The sequence below is a fragment of the Mesoplodon densirostris genome, chromosome 10 (assembly GCF_025265405.1).
Source record: "Mesoplodon densirostris isolate mMesDen1 chromosome 10, mMesDen1 primary haplotype, whole genome shotgun sequence".
NCBI classification, from domain to species: Eukaryota; Metazoa; Chordata; class Mammalia; order Artiodactyla; family Ziphiidae; genus Mesoplodon; species Mesoplodon densirostris.
In genome coordinates, this window is record NC_082670.1 from 87,464,984 (window position 1) to 87,485,943 (window position 20,960).

A 20,960-nucleotide genomic window follows, 5' to 3' on the forward strand; every position below is an offset into this window, starting at 1 on the left:
TTATAATTTCCATGCACTGATCTAACTGTGTTAACAAAATGAGTTATTACAATTAACATAAAGAAGAGACAACAAGTCTCTGACATCAGAAATATTATTAGTCCTTTAGAGGGGGAACCTAAGGCACAGAGAGGTTAAGTAACTTGCCCAAGACCTCATGTAAAAAACTGTAAGAAAAATTCAGGAGGTCTGGCTTCACAGAGGCAGCCAACAGTCTACAGAGATAACGTAGAAGAATCAAGAACTATCAGAAAGGAGATACTTTATTTGCCATGCCTTCTAAAAATATGTGTTCATCACCACCACATGTAAGGGTACAGGCACAGTAGATTAAAAAAAAAAAAGAAGAAGCCAATATGAATTCAGGCCTGGAAACTGATTGTGCAGTTGGAGATGGAGAAGGAAGAACATATTATCGATAGGACCTCACAGAGTACCTTCATATACAATGTGTCATGTGATCCTCACAACATCCTTAAATTGTGATTCCCAGCTCATAGAGGACAAACTGAGTCCAAATATGCCAAGCAAGTTACTCAGGATCACAAAGGTATTCAGTGGCATTGCCCACATGAAAACTGATATTAACTCAATGTTAATTCACCTAGCATCCCTGAATGTTCTAGAGAAACGGTCCTCCTAATCACTCAAGACATCAAACTAGACAGGTGGGGAAAAGGAACTGGCATTGTCTAATCACAATCCTATGTAATGCATGCCCCCCCACAAAAAAAAGAAAAAAAGAGTAGAAAATGGTGAATATGAAAGCCACAACTCAAATTCACACCTTCTGAATCCTGTTCAAACATTCTTTCCACCACACCAGGCACACTGTCACACAAGATAGTGTTACAGTGTAAACTATAAATCAGGATGGGTTGAGCCACTGACAAATCAAAATGAAGAGAACACACTCATTCTCCAATATCCATGGCTTGTTTGCTCATTATAGGAGTAAAGTGCTGTGATGAGCTGGGGTAGCCAGTGAAGGCTATTAGGAAGATTCCCTTTGTTAGTGGCAATTATTTTTCTGATACAATTTGTTTACATTATTATAAGACTGGGTCGATATATAGCAACTTCTACACTGATTTCACTGATTTCCTTGGTGTGGTTTTCAAAAGAAATACCATACTGTGTGACTACAATATAGAATGCATTGGCAAGTACTATTTTGTTATCATATTCTTGCAATAATTATCAAAATTTGTTACTCTACTCTTCAGCTACTCAGATCACCATACTCTAGCAAATACTACATTCAACTGGTCTAACATGTCCTTAACTCCTTTCTTCATCCACCACATCCCATATACCAGCAAGACTCCTGAGCTCTAACTTCAAAATATTTCCCTAAGACATCCACTTCTCCCTAGCTCCTCTGCCACCCTCACCGTTCAACCACTGTCTTCTCTCACTTGGATAATCATAACAGCCTACCTCTTCCCTACTTCTCCTGCAGCCCTGCTGATCAACTCACCATCAGACAATCCATAATAGGGTAACCAACTCATCCCAGTTTGCCTGGGACTTTTTTGCTTTTAGCACTGAAAGACCTGTAGCCCAGGAAACCACTCATTCCTGGGCAATCAAGATAGTTGGTCGCCCTAATTCAACTGGTGAACTTTTAATAAAATAGATAAAATCAGGCCATTGCTTGTAGTCAAATGAATCACTGGCCCCATTTTGGATTCACGCCCTTTGCCATGTCCCCCTGACTTTCCCTCCACTATAGATCCTGGTCATTTGTCTTTGGGCTCAACCAGTAGGATGTTAGCAGATGGTACTGCAAAGAGGCTTGAAATATGCTAGTGGCTGGGCTCAATCTCTTGCATTTGGGCCATTTCCCTGTGAAGATTTGCCCCAGCGAGCCTGATGGTCCAGGAGGATGAAAGTAACATGGAGCAGAACTGGACCCAAACAGTAGCTTATAGCCAAGCCCAGTGAGACCTCCCTGGATCAGCCAATATGCAGATGTTTGAGCAAGAACAAATGACTCACTGAAGCTTGGGGATGGTTTGGCACCTAGCATTGTTGAGGTGATACCAAATTGATGTGGGTTCTTATCAAAATCTTTCAGTAGCTTCCCATTTCACTTAGAATAAAATTCAAAATACTTACCTGGCCCACAAAACCTTGCATGATCTGGGCTCTCATCTCCCTCTCACCACACTGCCTTTCAATCTCACTGGTCTCCTTCCTGTTTCTCGACTGAGAAAGCTCTTTCTAATACACGATCTCAGCCCCACCTGCTGCCTCTGCCTAGAACACCTTACTCCCAGGGCTTCTTGTGACTGGCTCCTTTTCATCCTTACATGTTAGCTTTAAATCACCTCCACAAAGACTTTCTTGACCATCCCAAGCTTTCCATGATTTTACCACTTGTTTACTTCTGTCACAGCACTTCTCGCATTCTGTAAATAATTTGTTGATCTGTTTATACTCTGTATCCCCACCAAGCTCAAATATTCAATATTTTCTAAATAAGTAACTGAATATCAACTGAATGATGTCCAGTGGTCCAGAAAATCTGTTAATCTGATACCTTCCTGGTCTGAAGTGTAAAAGATTTTTATTATTGACAACAGAAAGTGAGAATCGATACAATAGTAGCGCTATAGATTATGTTTATCCATCACTGATACAGTTTTTAAATTAAAAGTTCCAAAGGGATTTAATGGGGGGGGGGGATGCTAGCTGGACATAAGCTTATAAAAACCAGAGAGAATTATACAAGACTTTAGTTGTACCACATTTTCCAAATGAAAGAGTACCTCATTATCAAACCCCTATTAACAACCCTCCACCACCACTAAAACTACTTTGCTTAAATCAAAGGAAGCTGAACAAATAAAAAGTTGTTTGGCCTTTTAGCTACAGAAGTTAAAACAGAAGCAATGAAAGACCTGTAGCCCATTCTCCATCATTAGTTATTGTTCCATACTATTGGCCTAGTGGAAAATTTTAGCTGTCCACCTTCTTCAGGGACTTCAATGTTCACAAAAGACCCCTTTAAACTCCAACAACTGTGAGGTTAAAAGGTGTTGAATCATGGCAGCGGATGTGTTTCTATATTGAGAAAATCTTTGTAATGTGAAACACAACAGACCCAGTTCCTTGTTCAGCTAATGGGTGCTGCTTACAGTATTCATGGCAGGGGAGGTGGACACACCAGCACTCCTCACAGTTTTGACTAATAAAATCAACCCAGGAGATGGGATGCCAGATTGGCCTCAAGCAGGAAGGGAGGGCTTTGATGGGGGCCTGCCCAGTCTAGGGTGTTTTACATGAAGCTTTAGGGAGCAAGAGGGTATGAAAAGATGGATCAGAGTCCCCAGGTGAAGGCAAACAACCTTATGAACAGGGCTCTCGATGCTAGAGGCCTTGGTCACTTGACTTTGGGCTCAGAAGGGCCCTTGACTTTGCTTTTCTGTCACTCAGAGGTGCTTCATTTGGCCTGGAATTTGTGAAGCCCACTAGTACAGTTAGTGAAGGTGCGACCTCAGAGTCTAACCTATATGGACCACCTGGGGCCTCCAAGAGGATTCTTTTATAAACTAGGAATGAGGATGATGACATATCTCAGAAATGTCTTATGAAGATGCAATGAGAAAACCCAGGCAAAGCATTTAACAGCAGTTATTAAACATACACGGAGTTCTCAAGACAATGTTAGCTGTTGTATTTTCCACCACCTGGCACATGCACCCAATAAATATTTACTGAGTCCATGAGTAAATGAAAGTCTCAGCTTCTGTTGAAGTTTACTCTTCTGCTTGAGAAGGGGAAAAACCTGTGTAAAGGTAAAACAACAGGTCTGCCTTATAAGACATCAAACAGGATGGCAGATATGAACATTCCAGTTGCAAGAAAAAACATTCCATTTTTGGTTTTGGTTTATACATCATTCTCATAAGTTTGGTTGGTGAGTATCCAACCTCTACAGTCTGATGAATTCTGATTGGGTTCCCAAAAGTTTCACAACCTACAAAGGCAAGGAGAGGTCTGGAGTTTAGTCAAAGTAGTATCCCTTAGGGCACAGTCCACAGAATCCTATCTAAGAAGGCAGCCATCTACACTTCCCTTGGACAGCACACTTCTCTCTTTCCTACAGGTAACTACCTTGACACACAAATAACAAAATGATCTAAGTTATGGCTTCTCTCCTCAAAGCTAGTATTACCAATATCTCACCAATCATTTTGAGAGATCATTTCCATCAGAACCAAAGAGAAAAAAAATAAGGCCAAGGTTTCCATTCTAGGGTCAGAATAAAGTCTGTTCATTAGATGTATTAGATTTAATAAAGAGCCAAAAAGGAAATGTAATTTTCACCTCTTCTAGGAAGTCGTCCCTGATCATTCAGCATCCACAGTGGGATAGGTACACCTTTCCCCTCTGTGTGCCCATAACATTAAGCCATGCTTCTACCATCACTGCATTCCTAGGGGTTATGGATCAGTCTCTCTACAAGGCAGTGAACACCTTAGAAGCACCGACTATTCTTGGTCATCCTTGTGCCCAACCAACCTCAGTGCCTGAATCATTTGAGGCACCCAATCACTGTTAAATGAATTAACATCACACAGAAAAGATTACTTAAATTACAAGTGTTTTTTGAGCCCTCCCTTGGTTTCCTTACAGTCCACTCTCTTATTTTATCCAAGGGTAATAAACACAACACTATGGCAAGGATGGAAAGCTACTGTGCAATACTGTGCAATATTTTTCTTCCATCAGTAGGCAGATGAAGTAACAAAAAATGGCACTGAAATGAGCATTCTTGAGGTACCTTTCAATTTAAATGAACAAACATCCAGTGATGCTATAACTGAAAGCACAGCTGTGTGATATAAATAGCGACTATCAATACCATGACCTGCTAGAACTCAGAGAGAACCTGGCAGAAAGTGAAGCTGTCTTTGTCTAAGTACACTTGTTCCTGGCAATATCAGAAGACCTGACCATCCCCACATATTGGCCAAGGCTGTTTTGTGGCATTAGACAGGAGGACCAGCCTGAGGAAAATCCTAAACTAATTTCTGCCAGGATGCTGGCAGCAGGCAAAGCTGCCAGGTTGACATCTCCCGTCATGACCTCCCACCTTTCCACCATGGCCCATGGGGCTGCTGCTCCCTTAGTTTTGCCTTCTCCCTAAGCCAAATTTAAGGACATGACCCAGTGGCATAAGAGAAAACCCAGTGAGTGTGTACATCATAGAAGTCCTGCTTGGCAACTGTGAACCTAGATGGAAGGTTTCTTGGAGTGTCTGTTCTCTTACTAATTTTTCCATTCAGTAACCATTTATGGAACCTATACTATGCTCTGGGTACCAGGAAAGCAAAGATGAATGGGAAGCACCCTTGGCCCTGGAATGGAGAACTAAGCTTTGTCCTGTGCTTATACGCTGGCTTCCTGAAGTCATCCCTAAGAGCAGGGGTCCCCAACCCCCAGGCCACGGACTGGTATGAGGCAGCACAGCAGGAGGTGAGTGACAGGCGAGCAAGCGAAGCTTCATCTGTATTTACAGCCACTCCCCATCGCTCGCTTTACTGCCTGAGCTCCACCTCCTGTCAGCATTATGACGAGCTGTATAATTATTTCATTATATATTACAATGTAATAATAATAGAAATGAAGTGCACAATAAATGTAATGTGCTTGAATCATCCTGAAACCATCCCCCGCCCCGGTCTGTGGGAGAACTGTCTTCCACGAAACCAGTCCCTGGTGCCAAAAAGGTTGGGGGCCGCTGTCTAAGAGTATCAGGAAGGCCCTTTCACCTCCTCTTCATTCTTCATTTAAAAGCTGCATGAATTAATGGTGTAATACTTAAAACCATCATAATCCATTCCATAAAACAGGCTTCAGTAAAGGACCATTGTTATCAAGGAGTCATTCTTAAAGTAACTCTACAAGTAAGGTGATCATGTACTTTATTGTTTAAATGAAGATAGTCTGAGAGTGAATGTGATTGCTATTAATAATAGTTCTGGAACAAAAGATGTATCTAAGTCTATCCAGACAAACCAATAAGGATGGTCATCTATGCTTAGAGACACTTAAAAAAATGTTAAATGCCAGATGAATCTTGAAACCTGTCCTGGTTTACGGGAACACATACAATTTCTTTCTTATGTGAAGAGTATTGTGTGGAGAGGTCAGCCCACAACTGTCTCATAAGTCATGTGCTTCCTCTTTCTGAGAAACAACACACCACAAGTTAAATGACAGCCTCTGCCCCCACCCTGTGCACACTGAGATGTGGTGCACACCGCTCACCATAACAGCAAAAACCACATCAATATGATGACAACATCTGCACTGCTGGTGGGAATGTAAATTGGTGCAGCCACTGTGAAAAACAGTATGGAAGTTCATCAAACAGTTTAAAATAGAACCACTATACGATCCAGCAATTCCACTTTTGGGTATTGACCCATAGGAAATAAAAACACTCACTTGAAAAGACATATGCACCCCCATGTTCACTGCAGCACTAAACAGCCAAGACTTGGACACAACCTAATTGTCCATAGACAGATGACTAGATAAAGGATATGTGATGTCATACACATGTATGTAAAACAGAATATTATTCAGCCATTAAAAAAGAAGGAAATCCTGTCATTTATGACAACATGCATGGACCTTGAGGTTCTTATGCTCAGTGAAGTAGTCAGACCGAAAAACACAAATACCATATGATCTCACTTACACATGGAATCTAAAAAAAAAAAAAAACCATACTCAAAGATACAAAGAACAAATTGGTGGTTGCCAGAGGAAGGGGCAAGGGGTGGGGGTGGCTCTTTTTTTCGTTTTATGCAGCCAACATTATCCTAATAGCAAAGCCACAGAGAGACATTACAAAAACAAGTAGAGACCAACAGCCCTCAGAGACACAGACACAACAATTCTAAACAAAATATTTATTACAGAATCCAATAATAAATAAAAGATCATATACCTTGACCAAGCAGGTTCATTCCAAGAATGCAAGTCTAGTTCAACATTCAAAATTCAATCAATGTTAATTCAATAAATTAATAAATTATAAAGAAAAAACAGGTGATTTTCTAAATAGGTACAGGAAATGCATGATACTATTCGGCATCAATTTTTTTATCATTATAAAAAAAAACATTCAGTAAACGAGGAATTGAAGGGAATTTCTAATTGTTGTGAATCCGCAAACAGGGAAAAGTAGTAAGGGATTCTGAGCAAGAAGAAAGTGAAGGGATGAAGATTTTCTCATATTTATGATACTCATGTAGGTTATCTAGAAAGAAAATATATATTTATGTAAAGTTGTTTTTCAGTGCTACACCTTGCACCTGAAGACTCTGGGAACAGTCTGATTTTTGCATATCAAATACTTTTAGCACTGTTATTTTCCCCCTGTTATCCACATCCCATATACTTCTTTTCCCCCATACTGAAGTGGCTGGTATATTCGCTCAGAAAGACAAAAAAATTCTAATACTTGGTCCACATTTAATTTGAGAAAAATAACAGACTCACAAATCCCTTAGCTTGTTCCATGTTGAATGAAAGGAAAAAAAGATACATAATTGAGGTAGCTTGTTTACTCATTTGGTTTTCATCCTAAGGTAGACCAAGCAATATATATATTTAAAATTTTTTCAGTTCACTTCCTGACTTTTTTGTAAGTAACCTAGAAAATTCAAGTGGAGCCTTAGTACTATTTATGAACATCTGTTAAACATTGCCAACTTTTGTAACAACCACCTTGGGGAACAACGTAGCCTCTTAAAAGCATAATTCCTTAGGTAATATTTATTCTGTTGCAATGTAAGAAAGAACAGTTTTCATTTTCTTTCAAAATTATGCAACTTTTGACTTCACATACCTCCATCTCCCTAGAAAATATCAACCAACAGTATATGAGTAATATATTCATTATCAAATCATCTGACGAGCTGTACACTAAATATAGTTCAACACTCCAGTGTTATTGCAAAAGCACTGAGCATTGTTTGTTTTTTATCTGCTGTTGATGTTCTTAATAGCTGTTATTATATGTCTTTTATGATGGCTTGAAACATTCACTCAGTTCAGACCAAAAAAGAAGGAAGAAAGAAGGAAGGTAAATTGGTGAGCACCTCGTTTATATGAGGCATGTGCTATGTTTGTCTTTTTTTTAATCTGAATCATTCCTTGACATACGTATTATTACCCTCAATTTTATAGTCAAGTAAATTGTGGCTTAAGTAACCAAAGTAGACCTGGGATGATTTTCTGACTGTACAGTCCATGCTCGTTCTAAGCCAAGCAGAGACAAATTTCCCCCAAATTCTAAAAGCTACAGAGACCGCTACCAGGATCACCAAACCCATTTCCTCTTCTTCCTACGCATGCATTGAGACTGTATTTCCCAGTCTCTCTTGCAGTTCACTGTGACCATCTGATGAATTTTAGCCAATAGAATGTGAGCTGAAGTGATGCAGTATGTGCAAAACTTCCACACGCAATCCTCCATGCTCTCTTCCCCTCTTACGTGACTGAAACAAACACAATCCCCAGGTCATCTTTGAGACACACGTGTTGAAGAGGACAGAGTGAAACGATGAAGGAGCCTGAATCTGTGGGTCACCACTTACAGGCAGAGCAGGAACACCATATTGGACTCTTATGTGACCAAGAACTCCTTATTGTATTAAGCTGCTGAGAATTGGGCAGTTTATAAGTTACATAAGCTAGAATTCCCTAACACACAAAAACAGAAAAAACAATCTAAGTAAGTCACAGTGGGAAATAATATAGTCAATCTAGGGATTACCATACAACCATTACAATAATATTTCTGAAAAACATATTTAATATTTAGGTAATGCTCATGTTATTATATGGACTTTTAAAAGTAGGACATAAAACTATATGCATAGTATTTTCCCAGAGTTAAAAACAAACATTCTCTCTCAATTATATGTATGTAAATATGTGCACAGAAATAAATGTTGCTGATTGAATGAATGTAGAAGAAAAATGGAGGGAAATATGTTGATCTTAAAGCAGGTTCTCTCTGGGTAATGGGATTATAGGAGGTTTTTCCTTCTTTGTGCTTTTCTATATTTTCCAAAATCAAAATAATAAGCATATTCCTTTGATAATCAAAAGAGATTTATCTGTTTATATTTAAGATTTCTTTAAAAAGGCCAATATGTCCAGACAGATGGATAATAAGAAGCTAGCTTTTATGCCTACTTACCCCAGGCAAAGCTTTTCTACATTTATAACCCCATAAGGTATCTTCTGTAGATTTAGAACTACCACAATATACACTGGGGTGAGTCAAAGACCTCAGGCACAAATAATTCATAGGAAAGACCTGGAAAATGAGACCATGTACATAACTTCTTTGTTCATTCATAGTGAGGTACCTTTAAAAAAATTAATAAGTGAGTCCATTAATGGCAAACTGAAAAGACTGAATGAAATTATGTTAGTCACCGTGAATAAACAATCATAGACACACAGGATCTGGTGATATTTGGAACCAGTTCCAAAAGGAAAGCCCCTTTGGTTTAAATGAGGATTACATGAAATCACACTTACAAAATGCTCACCATGATGCTAGAAACATGGCAAGAGGCCAAAGGTTAAATCCCACCACTATTATTTTTATTGGTTAAAATGTGAGAAGAACTAACCCTTGCCTTAGCCAAAATTCAAGTTGAGGTATTGACTTTCAAAGCCCTGTTCTCATTTGTTTCTAAGGAAACTGACAGGAAGCTAAATGTTCACTCCCATAAAGCCTGCCTGCCCACAACCTGTCTTAATCTCACCTTTCACTTGATGGGTCTCCTGCTACTTCTATTCAGTGAACAGCACAAGACAATTAGGAAAAGACATTCTAGCAAAGAGGAATTCTAAGGAGATGACCAGACAAGCCCATTTATATGTGCAGACTTAGGAAGAAGAGAAAAGAACATTTTATAAAAGGGGGGGAATCTCTTTGCAAAATATATTCAATAGGAAATATTATTAAAGGTTACAATTTGTTGAACAGGATGCTCTTAATAAACATAGTCAGGGAAAGCCTTTAAGGTCAATTCAGGTGTTCTTTTAGGGAGCATTTGTAAGTAAACACGGGCAAATGAAAATTTTGTGAGTAACAATAATATTTATTGATCATTTACTATGTCTCAGGACCTACGATAAACACCTTCTGTCTGGATGAGTCACCACCACAATTCCTAGAAAGTAGACACTGTTTCAACCTCTGATGGCCCGCATTTGTCATCACCCTTGCAACTGCATTCTTGACTGCAGGTTCAAAATAATGGACAGCTGGTACAGTGGTAAAAAGAAGATTTACTACAGAGTAATCAATGTTATCCTCACCTATCATTATAAGACAATAATGACTACCATCTCAACACAAAGGTTATAAGAAGATCTTTTTGCAAGATCCTAACCACATAATGTGATATGACAAAGCCACAACAATCAAGGAGGCTTACTATGCATTTAATTGCGTACAGGATTAACAGTACATGTCAATCAGTAGTCAATGGGCAGCAGTTCCCTTTTTATATAAAGTACAACTCCTTAATGGTGTAAGTAATTCACCAGGCTTTAGGATGTAATTATATAAAACGAAAAGAATAAGTTATAATATTGACGAATGGAAACACATTGTAGCTGAAAGCACTCCAAAGCTGGCCGAGTTCAATAAAAAGCTCCGTATCTCCATTTTAGGATGCAGGTCATTAGCTGAGAAAAGATTAATTTCTCCATTCATATTTCAATTTCTTTCCCGGCAAGAAATAAAACTGAGTTTTTGAAATACAATCTTCTTGCTTAATCAAATGTTGAGAGTCTCATATCAATATGAATGGAATAATTAATAAACTGTGGAGATTCCAAAAACTAAAAAGTGGTGTTCCTAGATAAGTTTCGTCTCTTCTTTTATACACATCTTTGAGACAGGCCTTTTGAGTTATGTGAAAGACTTATGCCTTCATTCATTTTTAAAGAGAATTGAAACACAACATAAAAATTAGTCATGCACACAATAGGTATTCTGTAATTATTTGCTGACTGTATACATTAAATGTAATCCATACAGTAGAAATCCGTATAATTAATAAATCTCCTGAGAAAATTATACGCAAAGGAAACAACTCCTTCCTGAAAGCGTGATTACAAAAGGTAGCTCATAAAAAATGCTGCAGAAATGAATATTATCCATATATTAAACACTTAATTCACCAAACCAAATTTACTCTCTCAATCAGACGTAAGTTCATTTTCTGTGCAACAAAATGAGGATCTCACTCAATAGCTTATCATTATGAATTGTTTCAGAAACAAAAGGTTTGCATTACCCATTACCCATTTGAAACAAATGGTCCAATTAACAAGATTTCTATAACTACACAGTGTAACGTTCTATTGCCCAAAGAGATACAACAAAATGAATCATTAATATCTTCAGATTACAGTTTCTATAAATTGAGGCTTAGAACCTGCCACATCTAGTTTTAATTCAATCTTCTAATTTTATTAATATGCATTTCCTATCTTAAAAATGCTGACTCACATATTAAAGTCTCCCAAGAACAACATCATCAAGTTAGCAAAGAGGAAAAATGCTTGGAGAAGAGATTAAATCCAACCTGGCTGGGTAGAAATCCCATCTTTGTCAATTATTAGCTGTACAACCCTGGCAAGTTTTTTGTTTAGTTGCTTTAGCAAAACAATGATGCTGCACTAAAAATGGCAGGCTTTGGCAAATGACCGAATATGACAGACATGAGAAGCATTAAAGATGACACAGGGATATCTCAGCTGGGTTAAGTAGGAAGAGCTAAGAGGGAGAAAGAGTTTGGAGCAACCAAGAGATGACAAGCTCCATCTGGGCCAGGAAAGACAGAGATACCATTAAGTGGATGGCAAACAGAAAACCAGCAATGTGACTTTAAACACAAAGAAAGAGATTTGTAAGATGATCTACACAGAGATTACAATGGAAATCACAGGCATGGCTAATATCAGTATTTATTTTCAAAATATTTTATAAAATGTCATTTTATTTCAAGACATATTCAAATATCAATAAAGTAGAAAGGTAAGCAAGTACATTTCAATCATTTACAAACTTTGCAAAGTATAATGTGAACTCTCCGAACATACAATCGACAGAATACTCATTATCAGATGTCTCTGATTTGTCTGTGAATTTGCATCATGACAGCAGTGAACCATTTGGAATTACATGCTGCTGCTGCCGATGATGACAACAATAAAATCTTATATAGCACTTACTGCACATTATGCATATTATTCTTCTATGTAATTTTTTCCCATTAAAATACTGTAATTATAAAGTGGAGGTCCCATTTTCAGGACAGTCAGAAAGACATATGTGTGATCCAGCTTCAACCTTAACCTCAAATCTCCTTGGTAAAACTCCCAATTGTGCTGTTGGTTTTGTCAATCTTACAGAGACAAGAACATAAACAGGGTGAAGTTTTGCCAGCTTCTTTTCGTTTTGCTCTCTCCAAGCAATCTCAATGATGTGCATACCTCCTTTCATATTTACCATCAACTTGTTTCATGTTTAACCAACTAGACTTGGTACCATCTCCTTCTCCAGTACTATAAATTTCCCCTGTGACCAAAACTGTCTACTCAACAACAAAAATCAGAGATCTTCCTTCTCCCAAAACGACTTACTGAGTAAGAGGAGGATTACTCATTCATTCAGAAAATGAGGTGCTCAGATTAGTTCTCTAAATTCTCTTTTAGCTCTAAGCAGGATCCCAGTGAGGCCTTCCCAGGGCCACCCCATCTAAAGGATGATCACAGGTATGCACAGGCCAAGGCACACATGCAGCCACATCATTCTCAATCCAGTTTCATTCTCCTTAAAAACCACTCCTCAGGAACCAAAATGTCTTTTTTAAAAGCTGATTTTCTTCCCCTCTGTCCACCCTGCCTTGGCATATAAACATCACCTTGCTAATTCTTCCAGAGCAAAAATCCTGTCTGACAAACACAGTATACAATTCCCACCCACAAAGTGGTGGCTAAATAAATGCTTATAAAACAAATCCATGACTAAGACGCCAATTAGTCCGGTTAACTCCAAATCTCTTTGAAAATCTGAATGGTAAATTCTCTTAGCCGTGCTCCACTTAAGGCGGGTGGGGGGTAAGCAGCTGGCTTCTAGAATTTCCTTAAGAAGGATCCTTAGACCTGGACTACTAGTGTGTCAGCACATTTAAGAAAACAGTAGGGAAAGTGAGGACCAAAGACCAACCTGAACTTCACACTTCTTACTCTCATTACCCAATCCCCAAACCAGAGGAGTATAAAACAAAAACGATCCTTTCGTGTAATGATGTTAGAATACTAACCTTTACTGAGTCTATTACCACAGTTCACTGTGGAACTCTGATCCAAGTGTAAGTCTAATTTTACTGGGTTTTTTTTTAACCATAAAAACCAATTTTGATAGTTCTTGAGAATAAAACCAATTTTCATTTCTTAAAATATAGACTGCTCTCAATTTCTACATTTAGTATCTGAAAATTACAAATTTGTTCCTTTCTAGAATGTAACTTTGAAGAAGAAAAAGGGCTTGCTCATCTTCCACAACTGCATCCACCATGCCTAAAACACGTGGTTGACAATAACTATTTGTTGAAAGAAAAAATAAATATACATTTCAACTGAAATAACAGAGAAAGGATCTGGCGTGTAAGCACCAGGGGGAACTCTGAAAGGGAGATAAAAGAACAATTACTAACCGAAGCACCTCATCGCTTACTCTTAAAAGAGCACAGAAAATTGGAAAATTGAAATACAGAGCCTGCCTCTATTTTGCACTCTCAAACTTTGCTACAGCTGCCTGGGAAAGGCCAGTGAGCAGATGCCCTATGCTTTCTTTTTTAATGGCAAACAACTGCTCTCCAAGATTGCAGGCAAAGAATGCACATGCACATCCTTCTACAGTCCAGATCTGCACTGTCCGACAGGGTAGCCACAAGACAGCATGTGTCTTTCGAACACCTGAAATGTGGCTAGTGTGAAATGAGATGTCCTGGTGATGTAATATATAAATCAGACTTGTGAGTATTAGCACAAAAACAGAATATAAAATAACCCCTTGAAAATTGTTTTATATTAATTACATTTTGAAATGATAATATTTTGGATATACTGGGGTAAACAAAATATATTATTAAAATTTATTTCACCTGTTTCTTTTTATTTTTATTAAGGTAACTTAGAAAATTTAAAAATACTTGTGTGGCTCACATTATATTTCTAATGGACAATGCTAATCCAGACTGACAACGAGAGAGTCTATATGGCAAAAGAAGGAATATTCACTGAAAAACAGCAAAATCTGAGTCCTAATTTCTCAATCTATAACTAGGGGAACTGATTAGATTTTCTACCATGTACCAGTGTGCAGTCTCCCTTAAAGGCTCTTAATAGCTTTGGGAGGTACACACATTAGCACTGATTTACAGACAAGGAAACCGAGGCACAGAAAAGGTGCTTACGCAAAGTTATAGAGCTGATAAATGAAAGGGCAAAACACTGAACCAAAGTCAGCAGGACTTCAAAATGCACAGTCTTCCCTTTCTCTCCTCCAGTCACTCAGAGGAAACTTTCCACATGTTCTAAGAGGCTTAATAAAGGATGCCAACTGTCTTGCCTGCCTTACCCTGCAACGGGCTTCTCTCTGACACTTTACACTCTTCAACCAATTTTCTTGCAGCCACTAAACCACAGATAAGAGAACTAGGTGAAACGGTGACTGAGAGACTTGGAAAAATTACATAGAGTGGCACCGCATATGCTGCTATCTCATGTAACAGAATAAAGTTTTCTTAATTGGGCATTTTGCCCTTGCAACTCAAAGCTCTACACTGTACCTGTCACTGTTAGTATAACCGGTAACAAAGAAATTTAAGTAGTGGGAAACCACTACCTGTGAACTCACTAATTTGGCCAAGCATACTTCATCTATTATGAATTAGCTTACTTAGTCTCTTAGCAGCCTCCAGAGCTTCACTGTCAGTGTCTGCTACAAAGAATCTTTGAACTTTCACTCCGTTGTCAGACATTAGTTTCTTGCTCTGGTATTCCTGCAGGTTCAACCATCTTCTGGGGGTTAACTGAATCACCTAGAGAAATTGGGGAGAGAGATAAGGAGACTTACAACAGCATGAAAAATAAGTCAACTTATAGGGCCAGTCTTACAGGTACCCTCAGAAGGCAATCGGCAACAGAGATTTTGGAGGCAAAAGAAAAAAAAAATCTATAATGAATTCTTCATGCTTAATTGTTTTTCTAATCAAAAATGTTAAGGACAACTACACACACCCCTAAATGAATAAGGTCTGTAATTTAGTTAACAGGAATGTACCAAGGTCAATTTCCTGGTTTTGATACTGTACTCAAACTATGTAAGATGTCAACACTAGGGGATGCTGGGGGAAGAGTACACCTGTGTACTCTTGCACTATTTTTGCAGCTCCCTGTGAGTCTATAAGGACTTCAGTAAAAAGTTATTTTAAAAAATGTTAAGGACTCTGTTATATAGCATATGGTTTCCCCCATCTCCACTGCAAACAAAGCTCAAAGCATTATTTTAATAACTGTACACACAGCATGAATCATTATAAGGTATCTCAGGAAATTTGTTTCAACTCTTTGAGGTCAATGGGCCACAGACTAATCCATTTCTTTGTTGTGGTTTTTAATGGACTCTAGGTATAGTCACTAAGTGTTTAATGATATTATCTCTTTCACACACCAAAGTTGAGTACACCAACTTGAAAAAGTCACCATTAATTAAACTACTAGTTCCTAAAAACTGCAATTTGTGTATTAAAGTAACTCTGCGTAAGAATCATGTGAAAGTGGTTTTCCAATATGCACTAATCAATTAGTTTATATTTGTGCTGGAAGAAAATAATCAAAGGACGGAGTGACATGAACAAATAAATTCTTCTCATTCTTTAGAATAAGATCGACATTCCCTATCAAATCCATAAGCCTTGTTTTTAAAAGAAAAGAAAAAAAGAAAAAAATGAATACACTTAGTTTCACTTCTGTCCATGAGTTATGATGCAAAGGAACCACAGTTCACTAGAGGTAAGATAACGATGCCATTAACACACAAACCAACCAAAAAAATCAATCACACAACTGGCTCACAAGACTGGTGGTGGAAGATCACCTGACATACCTCCTAGTGGCTTCAGTCAAGGACCTCAGTGGATGTCTGAGCAATATCATGCAGACCATAAACTGAGGTCCACAGGGCTTTACCACATGGAAACACTAGCTTTCAGGACCTTTAACGTGTCCTTAAAAATGGCATGTTCTTCTGGCATCTCCAAGCTACAACGCACTCATGAAGCTCTTTTGGAAGAGAGGCATTCCAAAGAGGCTCCAGAACCTTACAGCAAGACTGGGTTCTACTCAAGGACAGAGTGTGTCTTCAACTTCTTTGTGTCTTTATGAAGAATGTGACAGTGCTTTGCATACAGAAGATACTAAAAAATTACCAGTTAGATAGCCAAATAAATAAATCCTGCCTTTTGTCTTTTTGTCCCGATATAGATAACTTTTCATTTCCAGAAACTGACTTTCTCTAAAAAAAGTAAAAGTCCTTCAGATCTAAAATAAACATAACATAATTTACACACACTTGTAAAAAAATTCAAATTTCAACATGATCAAGCCTCAAGCTCTCTCTTTGTTCCATCCTTATAAATACTGGTAATGATGTTATTAAAATTGAAGTTGCTCACACTTCTTCTCTAGAAACAGATAATGCTAAGATAAAAATAAACTGTTAGACAAGCAGTGCTCACAACTGTTTACTGTATATAATTTGTTAACTGTATATGATTTGTTATTCTTATTTCTGAATTTTTAAGTCTTGATGAAACATTAGTAATTTGAAAAACACAGCAATTCAAAAATGAATGTACTTGTCAACTTAGTAGTCTTAACAGCACCTCATGTAACATGCCAAGAAAAATTCAGTTTGAGGCATTTAGTAAAAGCCCCCTAAAGAAAGAAGAGATTGAACATGATATGTGCCATATTCTGGGACCACTTGTAAAAGGCAAATGGGGAAGGATCAATAGATTAAGTTTATGTTGATGTACCAATTTAAAGCCATTAACAGAAGAAAAAAAGAAATACTGTTTGAAAAGGACATTTGAGAGAGACTAAAAACAGCCATAGTGTGGTCATGGTCAATTTCTTTTCATCAGAACACTCACTATATTAATTTTAGATATGTTAATGCAATCTGCTGCAAACTAATTGCAATTGATCCAGAGACCAGCTTCACAGACATATAATACATATTGACTGTTTCTACACTGACTCAAAATGAAAAGCTGCTTAAAGTCTGTGGCTCTTAAATTGAAAACCAACACAGTGAACATAGTTCCAAAGCCACTGCTGATACCCAAGCTATCACTCCACAAAGTGATCGTTTTACAGAATAGTTCCCGATATTTGTCAATCCTAAACTTGGAAGAGTAGGGTCCCTGACTGGGTCTAAAACTTCATTAACTCGACTTCATTAATTAAGAATTTGTGATACATCTAGACAGGAACAAGTTAAGTCTACTTCTGCATTTTCATGGGGAAGAAAAAAGAAGAGAAGTTACTAAGTAGAAGGATGGTGTACAGCATGCTGCTGAATAATAACAACAGCAATAATAATTGTTCTACCTATTATTGATGGAGCATTTCCTACAGGTTAGGCATTATAATCAGTGTTTATATTATCTAATGGCCAAAAAAATCATGAGAAGTCAAGTATTATTATCTTTCTCTGTAACTATCATTAATGAAAACTAACAAATATTCCTAACTGTCCTCCTCCCAGGTAGTTCTTTGCCATACCTGAAGTTAGGTGAGGCCATGTAACTAGTTCTAGCTAATAAGGCATGAGTACACACGGTGCGTGACATGTCAGGCCCAACATTTGATTGTCAACCTTCCCACCCACCCAAACACTCTCTCTCTTGACCTGGGGATTGGCAATATTCAAGATGGTAGTTGATCTATGAGCCAGGGGTTAAAAGTGAGGACTGAACATCCCCAGGTAAATCACAATGAATGTGCAGTGAAAAATAAACCTTTGTGGACTTTTGGCCATTGAGATTCTGGGGATTATTTGTTGCTGCTGCAGAACCTAGCCCATCTATAGCACCTAGTCTGTCCTAATAAAACCATCTTACCGTTTAGGAAATCCAGGCTGAAGGTTAGTCACTGGTCCACTATCACAGGTGACTGTAAAACAGCAAAGCTTCGACTGTAAAACTATTGATTCCCTCCGTTTGTACTCTGGCTCCACATTCCCAGAGGCCTCTTGGTGATAAATACTGAGACCGGCATGAGCAAGATCGTATTCCTGTCTTCAAAAGGTCAAAAATCTACCAGGAAGAGGATTCTCATGAAACGCTGGCACAGCGCACGTAAGGAAAAATGCAGCTGCTCCAGGCTCTGGGAGGGAGGGAAGTGGAGATGTGAGCAGGTGCTGTCCCAAGACTCTAAAATGGTAGAAGAAGTAGTTTATTCCAATTCCTAGGTAGAGCGACCTGTTAAAACCCTAGACTAATATCTTTACTGCAGAAGTCAGGAATCTTCCAGGGAATCTATGAACTCTGGAATATAATGGAAGAGAGTTTAAAGATCATCTGACCCAGTGCCTTTCAGTTGTTTCTGCCAGTTATTCAACTGCTTGCCTTCAAACTGTGCTCTTTGCAACTGGCTCCTGCCTAAATTTGAGACTGTCTGGAGATAGGACAGTGAGAAGAAGATACCAGGCTTTGGCTTCCTCTTTCTAAGTCAGGTGGCCGCTCCAACAGTGACTGCATCTCCTCTGAAGCCTCAGATCCCTCCAGACAGCCCTTCCTTCCATAACTCCAGCTCCTTCTATCTCCCTACCATGATTCCTGCGCCCACAAGCTGGCCTGGACTCTGCCAACACCACCCCCTTCCACTCCTTCCACTCCTCAGGCTGGGAGAAGGTTCCTAATGTTGCCAGTCTCTGGGTTGCCTCCCCAGCCCTGTATGGATTCTAATTGTTCTAATACTTTTGTCATGAATTGTCTTCCCTGTTAACTCCTATTAAATGACCTGTTGCTCCACAGATTTTGAAGGCACCCCTTCAAGGCATCGCAGGGGAAGAGGAATGGCAGTGGCCCATTATAAAGGCGACTTTGGACCCTTAATCTGCAGCAGTTTCCCAGGAAGTCACATGTTTCATATACTGGGGTTCCAAGGTATAGAAAGACTACTGGGATCCAACCTCCTCATTTTAGAGTCAGAGAACTTGAGACCTAAAGATGAGAAGTAACGTGCCTAGGGATCCTACAGTGAGCCAGAGGCAGAATGAGAAATGGACTAATTCCAATGTTCTTTCCTTTTTTCATACAGATTTTGGCAAAGTGACCATATCAGGAACAGCATCATGTTCTCAAAACAGCTGGAGAGGCTGGGCCCCTGGGTTTGGTTACTTCTAGATTCGTGCACTGACCTTTCCATTGCTCCCTTCCCTTCCGTGTTTCTTTGACAGAGCAAGCATTTCTAAGCTTGGAGAGGAAGGGGAAAATACAACTTAAAAGAAAAGCAGCACATAAAGATTTAACGGCCGATGGGAACAAGGGAGCAGAGACAGAAGAAAAAGAATGAAAAATGAGGGAAAGGACAAAGAGAACCAAGAGATAAAAAGACAATGACTAAGCAGGGAAAAATTCACAAGAAAACTCAAAACACAAAATTAGACAGCTCCACAGAAAAAAATGACACGACTGAGAAAGGCTCCTTCACCCCGCGGTTTTAAAATCAGAGGTGTAAAGACTACTGAAATATCGCCATGGGCGGAAAAAAAAATTGATCAAGGGAGTATAGACAGAAATGTCATTGAGCTGGGTGCCCACAAAGGGAGCACGTGTGAGCCACATCTGCCCACTGGCTCTCTGCACTCCCTCTGTCTTTCTTCAGCCTGACTTTCCACAGTCCTGCTTCACTCAGGCAGCATAACAGAGTCTGAGAGAGAGCCAAAAACTCACTAATAACCAGGAAAATAGAAATTAAAACAAAAACGAGAAGCCATTTTGCCAAAAGTAAGAAAGCTGCCATTGGATAGGGGAAAAAATGAAAGTTTGATAATGTCATTGGCGAAGGTATTTCTTTCTCATACACTAACCATGCAAATCAAATACCAGTAAAACCACCTTCAAAAACAATGTGACAGCACTGACGGTAACCAGAACACCCACATCCTCTCAACTGTGAAGTCTGCTTCTTGAGTGTTGAAACCAGCAAAACAGTCACATGTGTACCCGGGATACATACGAGGCTTTTCTGTGTAGTGTTGTACATAATAAAGGGGAAAGTTGGAAGTGATCTAAATGCCCATCAAATAGGAGACCAGCTAATTAAACCACAATATATTCAAGCTATATGAAGCACTGAAAACTCCTGCGGCAACAGACTAGCACCACTACCCATGTGTTCCCCTCCATTCTCAGTTCTCTTGTACCTAGCGTGCCGAAACTTTCCAGCAACCCTCCAGCGCCCTTTCCCGGTGGCTGCAAGGACCTGGAAGCCCCATGTGGAGACGGTGGAGTCAGAGGGTTGAAACAGCATGGATTATCAAGTTACTACATGGAGGACCCTTGCCTTGGAGTCACATATTTACATGAACAAGAAATAAACCTTTGGGAGTTCCCTGGTGGTGTAGTGGTTAAGAATCTGCCTGCCAATGCAGGGGACACGGGTTTGAGCCCTGGTCCAGGAAGACCCCACATGCCGTGGAACAACTAAGCCTGTACACCACAACTACTGAGCCTACACTCTAGAGCCCGTGAGCCACAACTACTGAGCCTGAGTTCCAGAGCCCGCAAGCCACAACTACTGAAGCCTGCGCACCTAGA

General features: G+C 39.0%; 1 protein-coding gene across 2 annotated transcripts in view; it reads right to left on the bottom strand.

The window, feature by feature from the left end:
* The window catches only part of SUCLG2 (succinate-CoA ligase GDP-forming subunit beta), a 255,795-nt gene that overhangs the window by 178,898 nt on the left and 55,937 nt on the right, over positions 1-20,960 (bottom strand). For both annotated transcript variants that reach the window (XM_060110702.1, XM_060110701.1), the window contains exon 2: positions 15,029-15,170. In XM_060110702.1, coding sequence (XP_059966685.1) covers positions 15,029-15,170 — 142 coding nt within the window. The remainder of the gene's footprint in view (positions 1-15,028; positions 15,171-20,960) is intronic.